The sequence below is a fragment of the Lineus longissimus genome, chromosome 1 (genome assembly GCF_910592395.1).
Source record: "Lineus longissimus chromosome 1, tnLinLong1.2, whole genome shotgun sequence".
Taxonomy (NCBI): domain Eukaryota; kingdom Metazoa; phylum Nemertea; class Pilidiophora; order Heteronemertea; family Lineidae; genus Lineus; species Lineus longissimus.
The window spans coordinates 27,164,409-27,181,296 of NC_088308.1; the positions used below are offsets into that span (position 1 = coordinate 27,164,409).

Genomic DNA, 16,888 nt, shown 5'->3' on the forward strand with positions numbered 1-16,888 from the left:
ACAAGAAACATACTTTGAAATCACTCGCGACGTCACATGAAGTCTAAGTCATCAGATGTTTCCACAACATCACATAGAACAGTGTCACACCAATGCATGCTGTAGAGTCAGATTGCATCATATACACCTGCCGAATTTTCTCGGATCAAATCACATGCTTATTACCTGCACAGATTTTTCAACATTAAATGTTTCTTGCAGCAACATAAGCAATTTCCGACAAGCCTTAACCTAACAACTAGGAAGCATTCTTTCGCATTCTTACCTCATAAATCAGGAAACACTGTTTAGAATGCAGCACAACATGGCAGGATAAAAACGAATAAGTCAAACAAATTTGAAAAAATCTTGTAACCAGTGGCAGCCAATCTGATTCCAGCTCCAGCCAGGGAACTGGTGCTGAATATCAATGGCACTGACACGGGCCATATAGCAAACAGCTTACAAACCAGTGTCAGGGTATGAATGTTGTCAGCAATGGTATCCTCATACATCTTGTTCCAAGTTAGATCCTTGGAATGCTGGCGAAAAGGTTCCCATGCTATGTTGTGGCTTGCAATTTGCCAGGCCGCCAAAACCTTTTCTGCGATTGCTTTGATTGTTGAAGGAGATGTTTTGATATTTGTTTTCAACTCTCACAACTTGCTTTTGAAAGCTATAGACCGCACACCCGGGTTTGGCAACTCAGCACTGTAATACACCAATCACCAGAGCAGGTAAAGCATAAAACTTGATGAAATGCCAGCAATGATACTGGACAATCTTGGTAAAAGAGTTTCTCTAGCTGTTCTTGCAATCTAGCCTAAGATAGGCATTCTTTAGTTTGCTCAAAAAGCCAAATTAGCATCGACACCATAAAGAAAGGAAAGAAGTTTGGACACCTTTTGTATCTTACTCAATAACGAGCTTGGCATTGCCTTTTCTGAAAAAAGCTAACCTATCAACAGTAGCACAAATATCAAAAGAGAAGAACATGGGCAGGCTTTTTTCCGTTGTGCTGCAATGTTGAATCAGACATTGTGCCATCGCTTTGGAAAGTCAGCAACACCATAAGAACAGACATCGGATTACAACTTCTTCATCATCACTGCGCTGGAGTGTTGAATAACAAACATCCTATTAGAGCCAAGTTTTTCTTTCCATCTCCTAATCCATGTAGAAAAGTTGTATCCGCTGTGATTATAGGGTGATAAAGCTGATGTTTCTGGGAGGTTTCTTTTGGTTTTTGGTGAAGATGAACAAGATTACAACAAGACAGCACTGATATATTTCGTAACAACTTCTGCTCGAAGGAACACCTATGTGAACCTTTCCGACAATCATTTTTCAGCAATGTATCACTAAACCTTGTACTAATGCCATTAGTAATGGCTCTACAAGCAACTTGTAAGAGGATGCACAGCTAAGCCAACTAAAGCTTTGCACGACTGCATTACAGAGCAGACCCTCAAGAGGAAACTGGCCAATATGCTGGTTTCATTTTTCACAAAACGTCATTTGCAGACTGGGAAATCTCATCACAAGATGGTTGCTGAGCGCTTTCCATTGCCATCATCAAATTTACGTCTACCCAAGTCCATCCGGCCTTATATTGTGCAGACAGCGTGCAAAGGTTGAGTCAATCTGGAGAATCTTTGAAAAGTATGTGTATCTTTGATTAGATTTGCCAATAGTTCAACATCAGGTTAGCATAGGGATAGAACCAATGACTTGTGGTGGACAAGGCCACAGAGCCACAACCAGGAAAGCTCTCTAAGTGACAGTGCCATTGCTGCCAATATAAAATTGGTCAAGTAATTTCTAGTATAAGGCAGTGTAATATGAGACAATGTGAATACAGCAGATGGACTGATATCTCACTTCAAATATGATAAGAAATGTTAGGCCAAGCAGATTAACAATGAAGAAATACCAGTACTCAGCAAGTCCACTCAAAATCTCTCTAACCTGCTTTGAATTACTCTGAATGCAAGCGCTTGGTTGGAATAGTTTACCCAACAAATCAAAGCCATGTGAACATTGAGAAGTAAGGAAGCTCCACCTCACAGATGCACCAGCATTTTCACTACTCCTCCCCCAGTGATGGAGAGACTAGCCAGAGGGAGTGAATTTGATTGATTATGGCTGGGCAGGTTTTAGGATGAGGCACCCCATGAATCATTGGCAATGAAAAAGTTCAGGTAACATCACAAACCTTGTCATCTACATTCACAGAAGCTTCAGGGGAATGAACGGAGATGAGTTACTGGTAGAACAAAGTAAGCAGGACTGAGAAGGAATAAAAGGGAACTCAAATCAGGTGGATCTGTTCCTTTAACCTCCATGGAGATGTGTAAACACTTCAGACACACCCACTTTTATTCATGAAAGTTTCTTGATAATACAGACCAGCAAATATCTTGCACTCTATGAATCTCTCACCTTTCCAGACACCAATATCAAAACCAACCAATGGTAAAAACCTGCATAAGGTGGACATAGGAAGCCAACAACATCAAGCATTACTAACAACCTAAAAGAGCGTTGGCTAACTTGTCAGATGACTCTTCAGTTCTTTTCGGCAAGACAGATACCAGTGTCTGGGGAAAATGTATTTTCAGTGTTCCTTCAGTCCATGAGTAGGAAAGGTAGTTGACATGACAAGGAATGGGGACAGCAGAAGCCAATATCACATCTGAGGAGGGACATCTTGGTCATAGAATGATGCAAACAGTGCTCCATCAATTGTTGAGACAATGATTTGAATTCAAAGTAAACAAGGTAAAGGTAATTGTTGTGATGGACATGGATCCAAGGATTTCAGAGCCAGTCGATCACCTTTCTATATTGACGAATGATGCTACACTACATAATTTGAGTATTGGAGACCAGAGGCACCCAAAGATGAACCATGGACCATCATTATTTTGACCACATTCGCCAGCAGTAACAACTAACCACATTAATCCTCAATTACCAGTGTGGGCAGATGAACCGAGGGGGATGCTCTACAAGTATTTCTGCCGTATTGATTGTGAGGTACAAGTGGCTGAACAAGGCAAATAATGATCTCTGAAGCAGTTGATGTGATTCCAAAGGAGTCTGATGAGAATATCTCACAGGCATATTTCCATATGCGATATGAGCAAATGGAAAAGAAACACAAACACGGGTAAAGCAAGACAAACATGATTGCATGCATAAATTGGCCAGAATTTTGATTTGCAGCCATGTTCCTTCTCAGGACTAAGGTTGATTCGACTGAGGCTGCTTTGCACATCTTTCCTTACCTACAAAACAAATTCAGCAAAATTCAACACTAAAAGAATCAAAGCTTCTCAGAAACATGTAAGCCTCTTCTCTTGATCTATTCGTAGTCACTTCCTGAAACTACAAGAGAGTTAACCCAAAGAGTAGAGCATGGCCTGTCATGAGAACAGAAACAAATCATGCATTTGATTGGCCTGTTCATATCGATAGTGGTATTGCCGCTAAACAAGCATGATTACAAGTACAAACGTGAGTGAGTAGCAATCTGGATATCTTTCTTTGTAGCACGGTCACGCATCACTAGCAACCAACGTGTTAGCATGAGAGGGAGCGCTAGGAGTTGGATGACAAACAGATCATGCAGGTTCCAACAAGTCTGAATCACTCGATCATAATACAATACACAGCAACTGATTGATAAAACCAAACGGAAGAACAACTCGACTCAAAAGCGTGGAAACTATTTCAACATGAGCACCATGTCAAAAGTTCAAGGTACAAGGTACCAGTTCGAATGCCAGGAAACCTTCAGCATTCTCATGGCAGCGAAAGGGTTAGGTGTGATTCCTGATAAGAACAACCCATTATGATGATATATGTGAAATTCAATTTAGTGTTTTTTATAATCGTGACCCAAAAAAACACTCTGTCAGTATCACGTGCAAACGAAACATGGATAAGCTACAACCTGTTGACAAATCTCATCAATGTGTAACTGGTGTGTGAGAGCTCTTAGCAGAATTACAGATTGCTTATTATTTCAAACAAGCTTAGCACTTTTTTATAATGCTAATGGCGGCATTTGGCTCATATCTTCTAGTTAGACAGCGGTAAAGTACAATTAGTGTTATGAATTTACGGAGTGGTGATAACTGTATCGGCTGCTAATGGACGAATAGCACACAATTACCATGTGACTGGGAGCAAGCCAAATGGAGCGCCACACCTCATTCACCGTTTTGATACACATAATCAAATTGGTAGTCGTCACCACCTAAGTAGACACATAACCATAGATGAGTAACTTCAGTAATTTCCTGCGTGTGTTAGGAGGAGAATGAGAGAGATTATCTCTAACTTTGTTCCCTCATATCTTGTTAGGGAAAATAGGATAATGTTCTGTGTACGATTCACATTATCGTAATGCATTCCACTCATTCATGTCTGTGGTGTCACGCAAAGTGCAGAAGATAATGAAGAATTATAATTGGAAAATGTATCATATTCACGATATCATACTATGAAGGTATACATGCATTCATCGAGTTCAACATGGAACCTGTGGGCTAATATAAATCCTGGCCAGTTCTTAACAATCCACTGATTGGCTCCAATTAGCCATGCCCCCTGCCAATGATCAGCCTTGTTTCTGGCACAACAACAGAACTCTCATGTTCAGCATAGCCATATTCGTCATCAACAAGTTATGCATGGCCACAAATGGCATTCAGCTCCCCTAGGATACTCAGTAACATTAGGAGGTCAGAATCAGATGGCTTAATTTGCAGTCCCCAATCGCAAAGTGCTCTCATTTTGAATCTAAGGAGAGGAAACCAGCTCAAACTTGGGGAAATGCCCTCAATTCACATCCCAAATGACTGGCATCGACAACATGGATGGCATTTTCATCAGTCAAAACCATCAACAGTGGACTATGACATCGGCTATCCTCCTCCCAAATGACCCATAACATCAATATTTCAGTCCTAATCATCTGTTTCTATGGCGTACAATGGTCAGAATGCTCAATTTATTGGTCAACCATATAGCCAGGGTAAACCGACAACTGGATGTTATCCAGGTAGTTGTAGACTATCTGCAGTCAGTCCATCCAAAATGACCTGGCAAAGAGCTGGCAAGGGGTCACACCAAAACTGTGCAGCAACACCACAACATTTGTTACACAATTCCAAGTTTGTTGTATCAAAATAATGCTCATCCAAGGAATATCAACTCAAAGTCAAGGTAGCAAAGTCATTCTAGACTTTTATGTCACTTTTTATTTTCCTTTATATCTTACACAGAGTAATTTAGACATTTGGTGGAGCATAGAACCTGATAACAAAATATCGGCTTGTGATAAGAAAGCCAATTTGAACTTTTATTCCAACAACGTCCCTGGAAGTTTCATGCAATCAACTTTGATATTGGATGACGTCACCAGATTCCTTTGACTATTTCTTTCAAAACTACCCAACTGTATGATCTATACTCTGTGTAATCCCTTTAAAATTGACATCATGTTTATTGACTCAATGAATAAAACATACATCAATACAAATCCAACAAAGCAAGAACAAACAATGTGAAAATGAACCAAATATCAAAGATAGCTACAAGGCCCTTTCCGTTTTGTTTTTTACAACATGAAAAATGTACACCAGTATTGCCAACAGTGATTGTCATGGCCAACACATCTTTCTATAGATCTTTCAGAGCCAAAGACCCAAAGAAGAAGAGGAATGATCGGCATCAAAACCAACCATGAGATTAGACACAGGCTCTCATTCTACCATGTCTTTTGAGATGACACCGCAGAGACTGCCCAGACCATTCAACCAAGAGAGACGTGGTCTTCCTGATCCCTTTCAAAGCAATCCAGCCAACCAAATATATGATTGGCAATCGACTCCTATACCCCAAATCTATTTTCTAGCTGCTGGCGATCATGCACATTAGTACAGTATTGGCTCACCAGGGAGTATGAGACAATCGTCCAGCCAGTCATTTCATGTGATGCTGCCAACTCTACCAAACCTGATGGATGATACACCTAGATTGGTCAAAGAAAGATTGGCAATCATTATACTCAGGCTTTCCATACCCACAGATCCAAAAACTGAAGACTTGTAGTACTTGAAAAATTCTTTTTGTACTGCAATAAGTACTGGGCTTTTCTTAAATCAAAGGTTCTATGGCAGTTCATTATTTTGAGCATGATTTCCAAAAGCCAAGCAGCAAGTCAGACCTAGAATCAAAATGATCTCTATTCGACTCCAATCAAAGCAAGTGGGGTATTCAAACTGAGTTGTTTTAAAAATAAGTCCCAATACGACCACAAGAGAAGGGTTATTGAAACTGAAATATGTCAGAGTTAAGACTTCTAGTGGCAATCATGTGGGTACCTCAATCAACTTCAAGTAAGGATGAACATATTGATTTGAACTAGATGAGGCAAATCCCATGTTTCTGTTATATATTTATCATGTTTCTGCAGTGGCAAATAACCAATTCTACTCTCAGTGCAGGCATTGTAATTGTTATTGAAGAGATCGGTTTGACATGATGTGATATTGATAGTGGCAAGCCAGACATATTACAACCTAAGGGCTAAAGCCAATGCAAGAACACTACACATGTGTCTACTTTTCTAATCAATATACGACTGCCAAATAATGCAACAGCCGATAAAATCTCCACGTGTTATTGAAATAGGTGTATTTGACATACGTGGCATCAAATTGGCAATTGTGACATGAATATACCTCAGACACACATATATAGACAGTCTCTGCCACATACATCTGCACAGGATTCACAAAAATCATGATGACAGTTGTTCCATCGCTTTGGTTGCCTCACATTCCCTGCCAGAACTCTATTATGATGTGGCTTTACACATAATCCCTAAATTTATTGAAGTAGAACGATTTATTGGGCAAAAGCTCTGAGTTGCAATTGAGAGATGTCATGCGTCCTTGGACTATAGATCAAATTTTGGAGTTTTCCTGTTTTCTTCCAATGGGACAAAGACAATACCAGAAACCAAGACAAGACTTATTTCAGGAACAGTCACTTTAAAGTGAAAGTGGCACCCGATATAGAATGTGCAACAACCCCAATATTGGATGATAACTTTTTTAGACTAAGCTGCCAGCAAATTTATAGCACCCTTTTTTCAAAGAGAAGCCAGACATCGGTCACCATTAGCAAGGTTATGGATGACACTGACAGTAGTATGGGGTAACAACTTGGTATTGGCAGAATCCTTTTTGCCAAGTTGTCTATAAGAAACAATAAAAGAGCACTAAAAGGAATGCAGACCACCAAATTTTGCAAAAATGAATGATTTTTTGGTTTAGAAAATCGAAGGAGATTTATAATCCACCAAAATCAAAGCATGAAAGGTTGTTTTTTTTAGAAATTTTTGCAGTTTGAGGAGGAAAAATGCTGTGGTTTACACTACAGCAAAACTGCACGTGAACTCATCAATCTGGTATGTGCTTGACATGGCAGGAATGCAGCGAACGCATGATGCAAACAAGTGGACTAGGAAAGCTACACTTTTTACAGTTGTTTCTAAGGAAACCATGCAGGCACTTTACCATCCTGAGCTTCCAAACATCAAGAGCAACATCTTCGTTGATCTTATTTCTGATTTTTTTGAAGATGGAGCAACCTAGTCGGAGAGGTGCTTTTGACAGTAATCTGATGCTGAAGTGCTGCCAATCGGAACATGACAACCTGTAGTGAGATTATCTTTTTCTAAAGAGAGTACCAGCAGATCGTGCCAAGAGATTACATACACATCCTTTTCTATCACCAAGTGGCAAAAAAGCAATCATCATTGAATACATTTTTGAGGAAAAAAAAGAGCAAAACAAGTGGGCAGCAAAAGAATGAGCAAGATGATCACTTTTTAAGCCAGCCTGTTTTTTAATGTTTCTCTGTAACGAGTAAGAAAGATCAAGACAGATATATCAAGTAGCTACGATTATATTTCCAATCTATCCCCAATCAGCCATCACTGAAGGCGTGGCTAAGACATCATGGACGATATCACAACATCAAGCTCCTTGGCTTCACATAGTAATCCATTCATAAGATACAGTGAGATACAAGATGAGATTTTGGATTAGATCAGATATGATAAGGGTTTATTCACATCAGGTAGAAAGCAGAGAGGCATGACGGATTTGTCATAGGAGCTGGGATGAGGATGACAAAGAAAATAGCCAGTCTCATAGCTCTTATGGATTGATCTGGTTTCCACCCTGCACCTTCCTTGACAGGTAATTCAGCAAGTACCATACAACCTGTCAGAGATCTGTGAAGTGACTGGATATTCCTTGAAGCTCAACAGTTGAAGACAAAGCAGGACATATCATGTGGCAAAATAACTCAAGGCATTGTTTTTACTATACCAGAGATAAAAGGGCCAAGGTGCCGATAACAAGTGAGATAAAACATAACCAGAAGCAAGACAAGTCCATTGGATGGTTTACTGTCTTTTTGATCCTACTGGTCAAGCCTGTCATAGAAGGAAAACATAAAGCTCATTATAGAAGATTGAAGGAAGCCTTTACAATACAACAAGCCCACTGACCAGCCAGCTGAATGCGGATCAGACTCAAAAAGAAACATGCAAGGATTATGGTTGAGGGAACTTTGTTGGAAAGCACAGGCAAGCTTTTAAATCTCCGAGAAATTCAAACCTTGTCGAATCTATATGGACATCATAAGTTGACACTGCCCCAACAAAGAGCAAGGAATTAGAATGTTGGATAGATTTTCTTTGAAGCCACAAAGTTAATCCAAAAGATTTTCACAAGACTGAGCAGAGTTAATGGTTGTGGGGTTTGACATCCCAATAGGCGACAAGATTACATTTCCAATGAATAAATATGCAACCAAAACCTAGCGCTGGAAGACCTGGTTAAGGTTTTCTTTGAAGGTTTCCCATGGTGGTGAAAGTTAATGGAATGAAAGGTTCAGATTCCATAAGACAGAAATTCTGAAATCCACTGGGTCGTGGAAGTGGAAATGAAACAACTTTCTTTTCAAAGCCGACTTCATTCTTAATGACAACAGGTCCCCCTAGCCACAAAGTAGACCAGAGGCCATAAGATATCACCAGACAAAACAATCATTACCTGAGTGACGTACAGTAAGCTTCGAGTAACGGCGGTGGTAGTTTTGCTGGCACCCAACTCAAAGTCTTTGATAGTTGCAGACTATTGGGTGCTGTACATCATAACATCAGCAGAAACTTCACCAGAAAGCTCGCGGCAAATGGTGAGGTGATTTCCTGAGCACCATCATCAAAGATCTAACTTCAAGACACAGATTATAATGCATTTGTTAGATCTTTTCAAAATCGTTGGTTCGCCAAAACTTTTCAAGGATTACATTGCGGAGTTCAGAGTGGTTATATAAAGCTTTCATCAAACAAATACAGACTCAAACACAGAGTGAGGTACAGCTAGAATTCACCTTTTTGAAGGGGGATGGTTAACAATCTACAACAAAATCTGTATTAAAACCGAGTCCACCGCAGTTGGAGTGTGAGCCTCTCCGTTGAACCAGCCAGGAATCCAACTGACAGCTTTAAAAAAACAAAAGCTGTTGTCAGAAACTTTAGTAATTGTTCCACTAAAAAAACACTTTCATTTCAGAAACACCTGTCTTCAATACCGACTGCAAAGCATTGATTCTTTTCAAAGGTAAAATATCTTTGATAAAATACCTTGAGTAAGAATGTGTCTGCTCCACATCAAACAAATCTCAAAGCTTTCTGCACTCAATTTTCGCAACATAAACTTGAAGTCAACGTTTTTTTCTGGTCAAATTCTACCCTGGTATTAGATCAATGAAGGCTGTTATCAGTTCTTATAACTGAGCCACCAATGCTTTAAAGATCTCGCTCTTTAGATGCACAGCTTGACAAAGGTTACAAACAACTGGAACCTAGCATCTAACTTCTCTTTAAAATATCTCGGGGATTGAACAGAAATTGTACATAAACATTCCAAAACTCTTTATGCACAATTACAGATGCTAATTATGTGGTACCTCATTTCAAGAACCCTCTAAATATCAATAATGCTGGCCCACTATTATTGCCCACATCTCTTTCAATGAACTGCAATGATGATAAAAATCGTTTTGAATGCACCTAAATTTGTCAGACTCGGTTGAACTTGTTGAATCTCCATTCTCCTCAAAGCAGATTCCCTATCATCAATTGAGTGCAAACATATCAGGTATTGATCAACTACAACACAAGATATATTTCAGTGAATTATGTGACAAATATATGTAGTATACCTTTGGGCAATCACATTAATTTGCACACTAAAGTGGTGTCAAGACAACAAAGGAGATAATTCGAGCCTTTTTAGAAACACCAAACATAAATTTTGTGTTTTTGAGAAAATTGACCAATTACTATAGGTGGGGTTTCCTCTAGTCTAATCTATACATGTTGCTACTAATGTATAAAGGACAACTGTTAGAGATATGAAATGTCTTTGATCCATTTCTGCATTTGAAGTCATTTTGACATTTTCAACACAAGGGAAAGCAAGAAATGGAAAAATTTCGACAAATTCTGACAAACCTTTCAAATTTATGATGAATGCTAATGAATTCATGCAACCTGTGAAGATCCCTCTCAAAAATCATTGAAGGAAACTGACAGTACAGAATTTTGAACTTTGACAAAATGTTGGATAGAACAATCAAAATGATACAGGTGCATGGCTTATACGCAGTCTATAGTCTCCATGGTTGCTTATGTTATGTTCCTTTTTCCAAGCCCATTAGTAGCGATCGTTGATAATTCAGTTAAACGTGGAAACAAACAGTCAGCATCAGTCTACCATCAGAGTGATTCCCAAAAGTTACAATTTCCTACTAAATTTCCTGCCTGAGATGATGATTGGCTGAGGCAGCATGTCACTAATCCAGTAGCTGGGGAGAATCAAATTAAGTTAAGAATATTTCATATCATGAACTGAACACCAGCCATGCCAACAGCACCATTGATCATCCTATGTTTCAACAAATGGTATACACCTAATTAATTGAGGATGTGGTGGCCACTCTGATTGGAGCAAACTTATCTGTTGTGCTGTGAGTGTGATTCGAATGACCAAGGCTACCATGAGCAATTAAGATTGAGAAGTTGTAACCCAGAGTAATTGCATAGATGTTGCACTTACATTATTAGACTGCTGGTGCTATTGGAAATTTTTTACAATCCGAGAGAAAAATACCAATATCTATAGTGTCATAAATTTGCATTGAGTGAAAAACCCTGTTTCTGCATTTGGCACTTGACATGCCATGCATGCTTCAGCACCATAATAATCGTAGAACATTGATCTGCAATAAGGCACTTCAAAATGCATTAAGCGGTCTTTAATTTCAAATATGTCACGGCATAATCATGAAAGAATAACTATTTCAACTATTTCTCTCATTAAAATTTTTTAATTGTAATGTCATCTGAAAAAAAAGTGATAAAAAATGTCAATCAAATTTAAATTGTAATTAGCTTCATTTCCTGCGACACTCTATGTCCTGAACTTGTCATGTCATGTCATGAAATACTACACATATTAGGTTGTACAAATTGGATTGTTTCTGCGTGACTTTGTTTTACAGTGGCGTAGGCTTTATATATACATGTATCATCCCATTATTAGGCACCAGTATTGGTGATGAGATGGAAAGGAGCACCTGACTATCGAGGCCACTGCCGCCCCACTACTAAATGTTGGATCTTAAGAGTGCCCTGTGATAGTTCATCAAGAGACAAAATCTGTAGTGTCCCAAGGTGGACTCCTCAATGATAGACCTGTCCTATGCTTCCTAACATCATTCCATGACATTCAAATATAATTGGCTCTTCATGAGTACAGCATTATAACAAATTAGTGACCTACCAAGGTAACACATTGCTGCATGCATTTTGCTGAGAGCAGCAGGGGAATGAAAGTGACACCATTCAAGTAATTGGGCTTTTGTGCAGCAGAAATTATTATCAGTATTACGTTGAATCTTTCGAGTATGATGCACACCGGTTCTCTGTAACCAGGGTTATGTGGGCCCTATCCATATTGATGAACACATGTACCACACTGAGAGGTCTTAAATGGTGCTTGAATACCCCAAAGGTTCCATTAAATGCATCTTTTATCAGCTTGGAGGCCATCACATGTACGATTCAGCCATTTCATCGGTTCTGCTGAAGACACTTCATTACCAATAACGTATCTCCTCTATACATTATTCATCATGACCACAGTGTTTTGAACAATGAAAGCAGTAGCTGACATCCATCATTTCCATACACGTAATACAGAAAAGGTAGTTTGATAATGGCTTTCTAGTTATTAGCTATCTCCAGAGACGGTGAAGCCCGGAAGATATATCATGCAGGATTTTCAAAAATGTCAATATCGGCAGGCGCCAATATTTGATCCATCATCCTTTTGTTCAACAATCGGATGATTTTTCAAGACACCAACTACACATCGATTACCTGATTATATTGTCTTGTCAAAACAGATTCTCGTTTGTTTTGTTCAACAGAGAATAAAGAAGTTGTAGTAGTGAAGAGGATATGATTCACACATTCTGACGTGTTGCCAAGCAAAGATTTTTTAAAGCTCGTCAAATAGAATTAGAATCCCCGCATTCCAATGTGTTGCCTGACGACGGTTTACGTAGTTTCAAGCTGATATTTTGGAAGCTTGAACATTTCGAACATTGAGTGGCAACATTAGCCACTCCGGCAAAAAGCAATTTTTCAAAAATTTTTCAATGGTGAGGATATAAAAACAATGTTTTTCCTTTAGAACATGAGAGTAATGTTGGTAAAGGACAGGTGGAGGAAATAGATTTATCACTACTCCAACACCTGTTGCCATCGAGAGAACTAACATCTGTGGCTTCACTTGCAGGTAAAAAATCACAACCCCCCACTCCATTCATACTTGAAAAGTTTTGGCAAGACTTTGGTCACCCGTGTTGTGGTATCAACGTGGTTATGTCGATGATCACCATACCTAATACCAACATGGAATGCCTAATCCAGTTCCTTGTTATAGAAATATAAGCCTAGCAATGGTTCTAACATAGGGCTAACAACCCAATTAATAAATGACAATTTAACTAAATTAAATACAACCAAATATACCCTCGGTATCATACTGAACAAAACCAAAATACAGAGAATCTAAAAATATGATTCACTGTAGTATAGATACATACGTACATCCAGTATTCCACACCCAATTATGTCAACACATATTGAAAGTCGCCAAGCCCAACTAATAGATGTTATTTGAATCAGAGTCTGTTGATCCAATTTACTTATAATGAAGAAGCTAATGGAAAGAGGATGAAGAGAAACCAGGAAATAAGTCAGTAATGGTATTCTTAGCATTAGTCTTGAGACTAAAGTTGGGCGCACACTTGGCACCAAAATCGCCTGTGAGTGTGACATGCAACAGCTATGCTTCGGAACTGCGATTGTCAAAAGGATGGACACACCATATCAAACCAGTCATATTTTGCCAACAAGAATCTCAATACTGGTGATTTTCACTGTAAATGAAGCATCTTTAGCACGAGTCTCATCACAAAACTGTCATCAACTCTCCTTCCAGATTTCAAAACCCCTGAAGTACTCTTCTTTCATGAAAGCATCCATTAGTACAAAGTAAATGTGCCCCATGGGGGAAAGGTAAGAGTGTCTTTAACGTGAGCCCACTAATGGCATGGCCCAATGATGTGTCTTAGCTACCTCTTGAGTTTTGCACCTCGCATTATTAATTTAGGTTCCAGACAATGCCAGAGCATTTGGATGAGAAGACTGACAAAGACTGTCGTTCTGAAACTGACACCGAAGGCAAAATACTTTCGGAAATTTTATCAAAATTGGCAATACTGGGTTCAGCATGTTCAGGGTAAGCGAGTCAATACAATATGTCCAATTACAATTCCTGAAGTAATAATTTGCTAATTTTTAGCAGTTTACAAATTTTAGCCCAGGTCTGTTATTACAGCAGATGAAATTTAAAATCACAATCCAAATACAGTGTAGGTCCTGCAAACTTCAAATCTTCAACTTGCATATTTTATTTGAAAATACTTTCCTACCTGATAGAAAACAGAAGTTTATACATCGCTCTGGAGTGTTGTCGTCAGCAAACATAGTATGGTAGCCTGTAAGGTCACGTTTAGTATGATGATCTTTGAAACAGCCAAGGTATTTGCCAGTCTCAAGACCTAAAATAGTGAATGAGAATTAGGTCACAACATGTAACACAAAGACCGAGTCATTAGGAAAGACTACAGCAATTGACCCAGGAGGAAATGTCTATTTGACACTGACAGAACAAAACTGTGAAACAATGGAGTTCCTAATGATAGTGGTGTTGTACAACACTAGATTATCCTTAGGGTAGGTCTAACTAACGCTGAAGAAACAGAGTAATAGCTCTTGAACAGTGTCAGCTAAAGCCAGTCAACTATGACACCAGCTGCTCCGGGCTGTGTTACCATTTCTATTTGTGATCAAACTATTACAGTTTATTGACAAGAGGTCAGCCAAGTACATTTAGCCAGATATATCCGAAAAACACTTTTGTAGGGTTCACCATATTTTGACTTGCCGAAGAAAGACTTTCAATTATTCTAATCCCTTACCTCTCCTTGGGCAATAATTTGGTAACGTCTTAGCATATAATATCCCAGCCTGATCATCGCAAGCTACATCAGCAATCTGCTGTTTGCATTTTAGAGTCTTTGCTCGAGTCATCGCAGATATAGCATCTTTCGACCGAATGTTACACCTTGGCAAATATTCTGTCACTTCTGGTGTCGGCGGCACATGATTTACAACAGTGTTCTTAAGAAGAGAACTGTTTGGTATGGACTTCACTTGTAGTTTGGGTAAGTTCTCATAGCCATAGGTTGCAATTTTAATCCTATCGAAATGACCAACATCACTGACATGCTTCTTGGATCGTACCTGAAAAGGTATGAGAAAAAAAATTAATACAATTCTGCAGTTCACCAAGTAGGCCTAATCCAATCAAAGATAAACGTTTTTACTGACAAGGGACAGCATCGCCATCTGAATATGCCCGATTATGCCTTTAGGAGGTGACCTTGTCCTTGTCAGCATCAACCCTTCTAACTTCTTTCTGTGACAAAACAATTTATGACACTTTATCCAAAACTTGAGGACAATGAACAAGTGAATGATTAGCCAGAAGGCTATCTGTCCCTGGCATGCCTTTTGCAGACCCATGAAGGCCTGTGCAATCACAAATACTCAAGCTGTCATCACCTATGTCCTCTAAGCAGTATACGCTGTTTCTGTACATGACAGAACAGTATACACACAGTTTGACAGTACATCGATCGACGTACACAACGAAGTGCAGACAAAAAGTTTACCTTTTTCAACGAGTTTTCTTCGGGAAGCATGTGATGTTGGTCAAACCTATGCCCGTCCGATGAATTAATGTTATAAAAGTTGTATCCTACAAATAACTGAACGCTAATTATGGCAAGAGCAACGTAGAAAAAGCACTTATATCGACCACAAAGTCGCTGAGTTGAGATCATCCTGGAGGCAGCCATGACTGCTGCTTTTCGCCTTCACGAATGGAGATCAGAGTTTTGTTTTGTTCACCTTTCTCTTTCACGAGATGGCAGCACCATACGGTCAGTGTGAATTTTAGCACGAGGTGGCAGCACCATACGGTCAGCGTGGGCACACTCGGACAGCCCTGAACCTAGTTGGCCACCGTCCTGCCAAAGCGGTGAAAGATCAGATTAGTGTCAGCTAATAACTCTGGCATGATAGACAATGATGTATTGGGAAAACGATCCGTCTTGAAGGCATAGTGGGAGCTCCAGGTGATAGTGAACCGGGGAACAATCTACCGTGAAGACAAATCAGTGATAGCTCTGGGCGATGCAGGTGTGCAGAGGGAACAATCCTTCTGAAAGACAGATAAGGGCACGTACTGCAAGCAATGATGTGTTGGGGGAACAACCAGTTTGAAGACGTATTAGTGCTAGCTAATGACTTGGACAAGAGGGGCGCAGTTGTTTCTGCTGGTGTGAAAGGTGAAACTTGCGAACGCCGGCAAAACAGGGATCCTTGTAAACAAAAATGGCACGATTGCAAAGGTTCAGTGCGATGCGACGACTCGTTCTTTGCAATTCAAGGAGAGATGTGGGACGATGTCACAACCAGACCTGCCCTTGCTGTGCCATATTGTCGCACAAATTGTGGGAGGGATGGAACAGCCACGGATTGGACCTGGCAGCTTCTCCGTCTTTCAAAGAGGGTAAGGGAAATGAGAAAGTCACAGCAAGACTCAAATCGGCCATGGCAGCTTCGCCGTCTTGCCGACTCAGTGAACGTATTGAGACAGTCACAACAAGACTATAAATCCATCGGCCATATGCAGCAGCTCCACCGTCTTGCCGACACGGTAAGAGATACGAGAGAGTCAGAACCACAGGCCGAATGGGACCTGTCTTGCCGACACGATGTGAGAGATAAGCCGGCCATCAGTTGATTGCGACAGTGCCATGTACGTGTTATAGTCCAGGCTTTTTAAGGTCGTTTTTTTGTATGTGTCTGCGGCCAGCATCAGATACTCCTATTTCGATTTAATAAAGAGCTCATAAAGACTTTATTAGTTTTCTACATGATATGTTTATTTTACAATTGTTATGAGGTCCATAAACGTCACTACAGCAACAGACTAGATATACATACTGGGTGACACAAAAAAGATTAGTATACTGGTACTTATAATTTTGAATAAGTCCCTTGATATCAAACATAAATCTACCAAACTGCGGCCATATGAAGCTGAGGTCT

General features: G+C 39.6%; 1 protein-coding gene across 1 annotated transcript in view; it reads right to left on the reverse strand.

Moving 5' to 3' along the window:
- Positions 1-15,631, reverse strand: part of LOC135495151 (xylosyltransferase oxt-like) — a 33,881-nt gene extending 18,250 nt beyond the window's left edge. Inside the window, exons 1-3 of the mRNA XM_064783598.1 lie at positions 15,445-15,631; positions 14,689-15,013; positions 14,140-14,268 (exon numbers count right to left, since the gene is read on the reverse strand). Of these exons, the coding sequence (XP_064639668.1) occupies positions 14,140-14,268; positions 14,689-15,013; positions 15,445-15,630 (640 nt within the window). The 5' untranslated portion in view covers position 15,631. The remainder of the gene's footprint in view (positions 1-14,139; positions 14,269-14,688; positions 15,014-15,444) is intronic.
- Between the last annotated feature and the right edge of the window lie 1,257 nt (positions 15,632-16,888).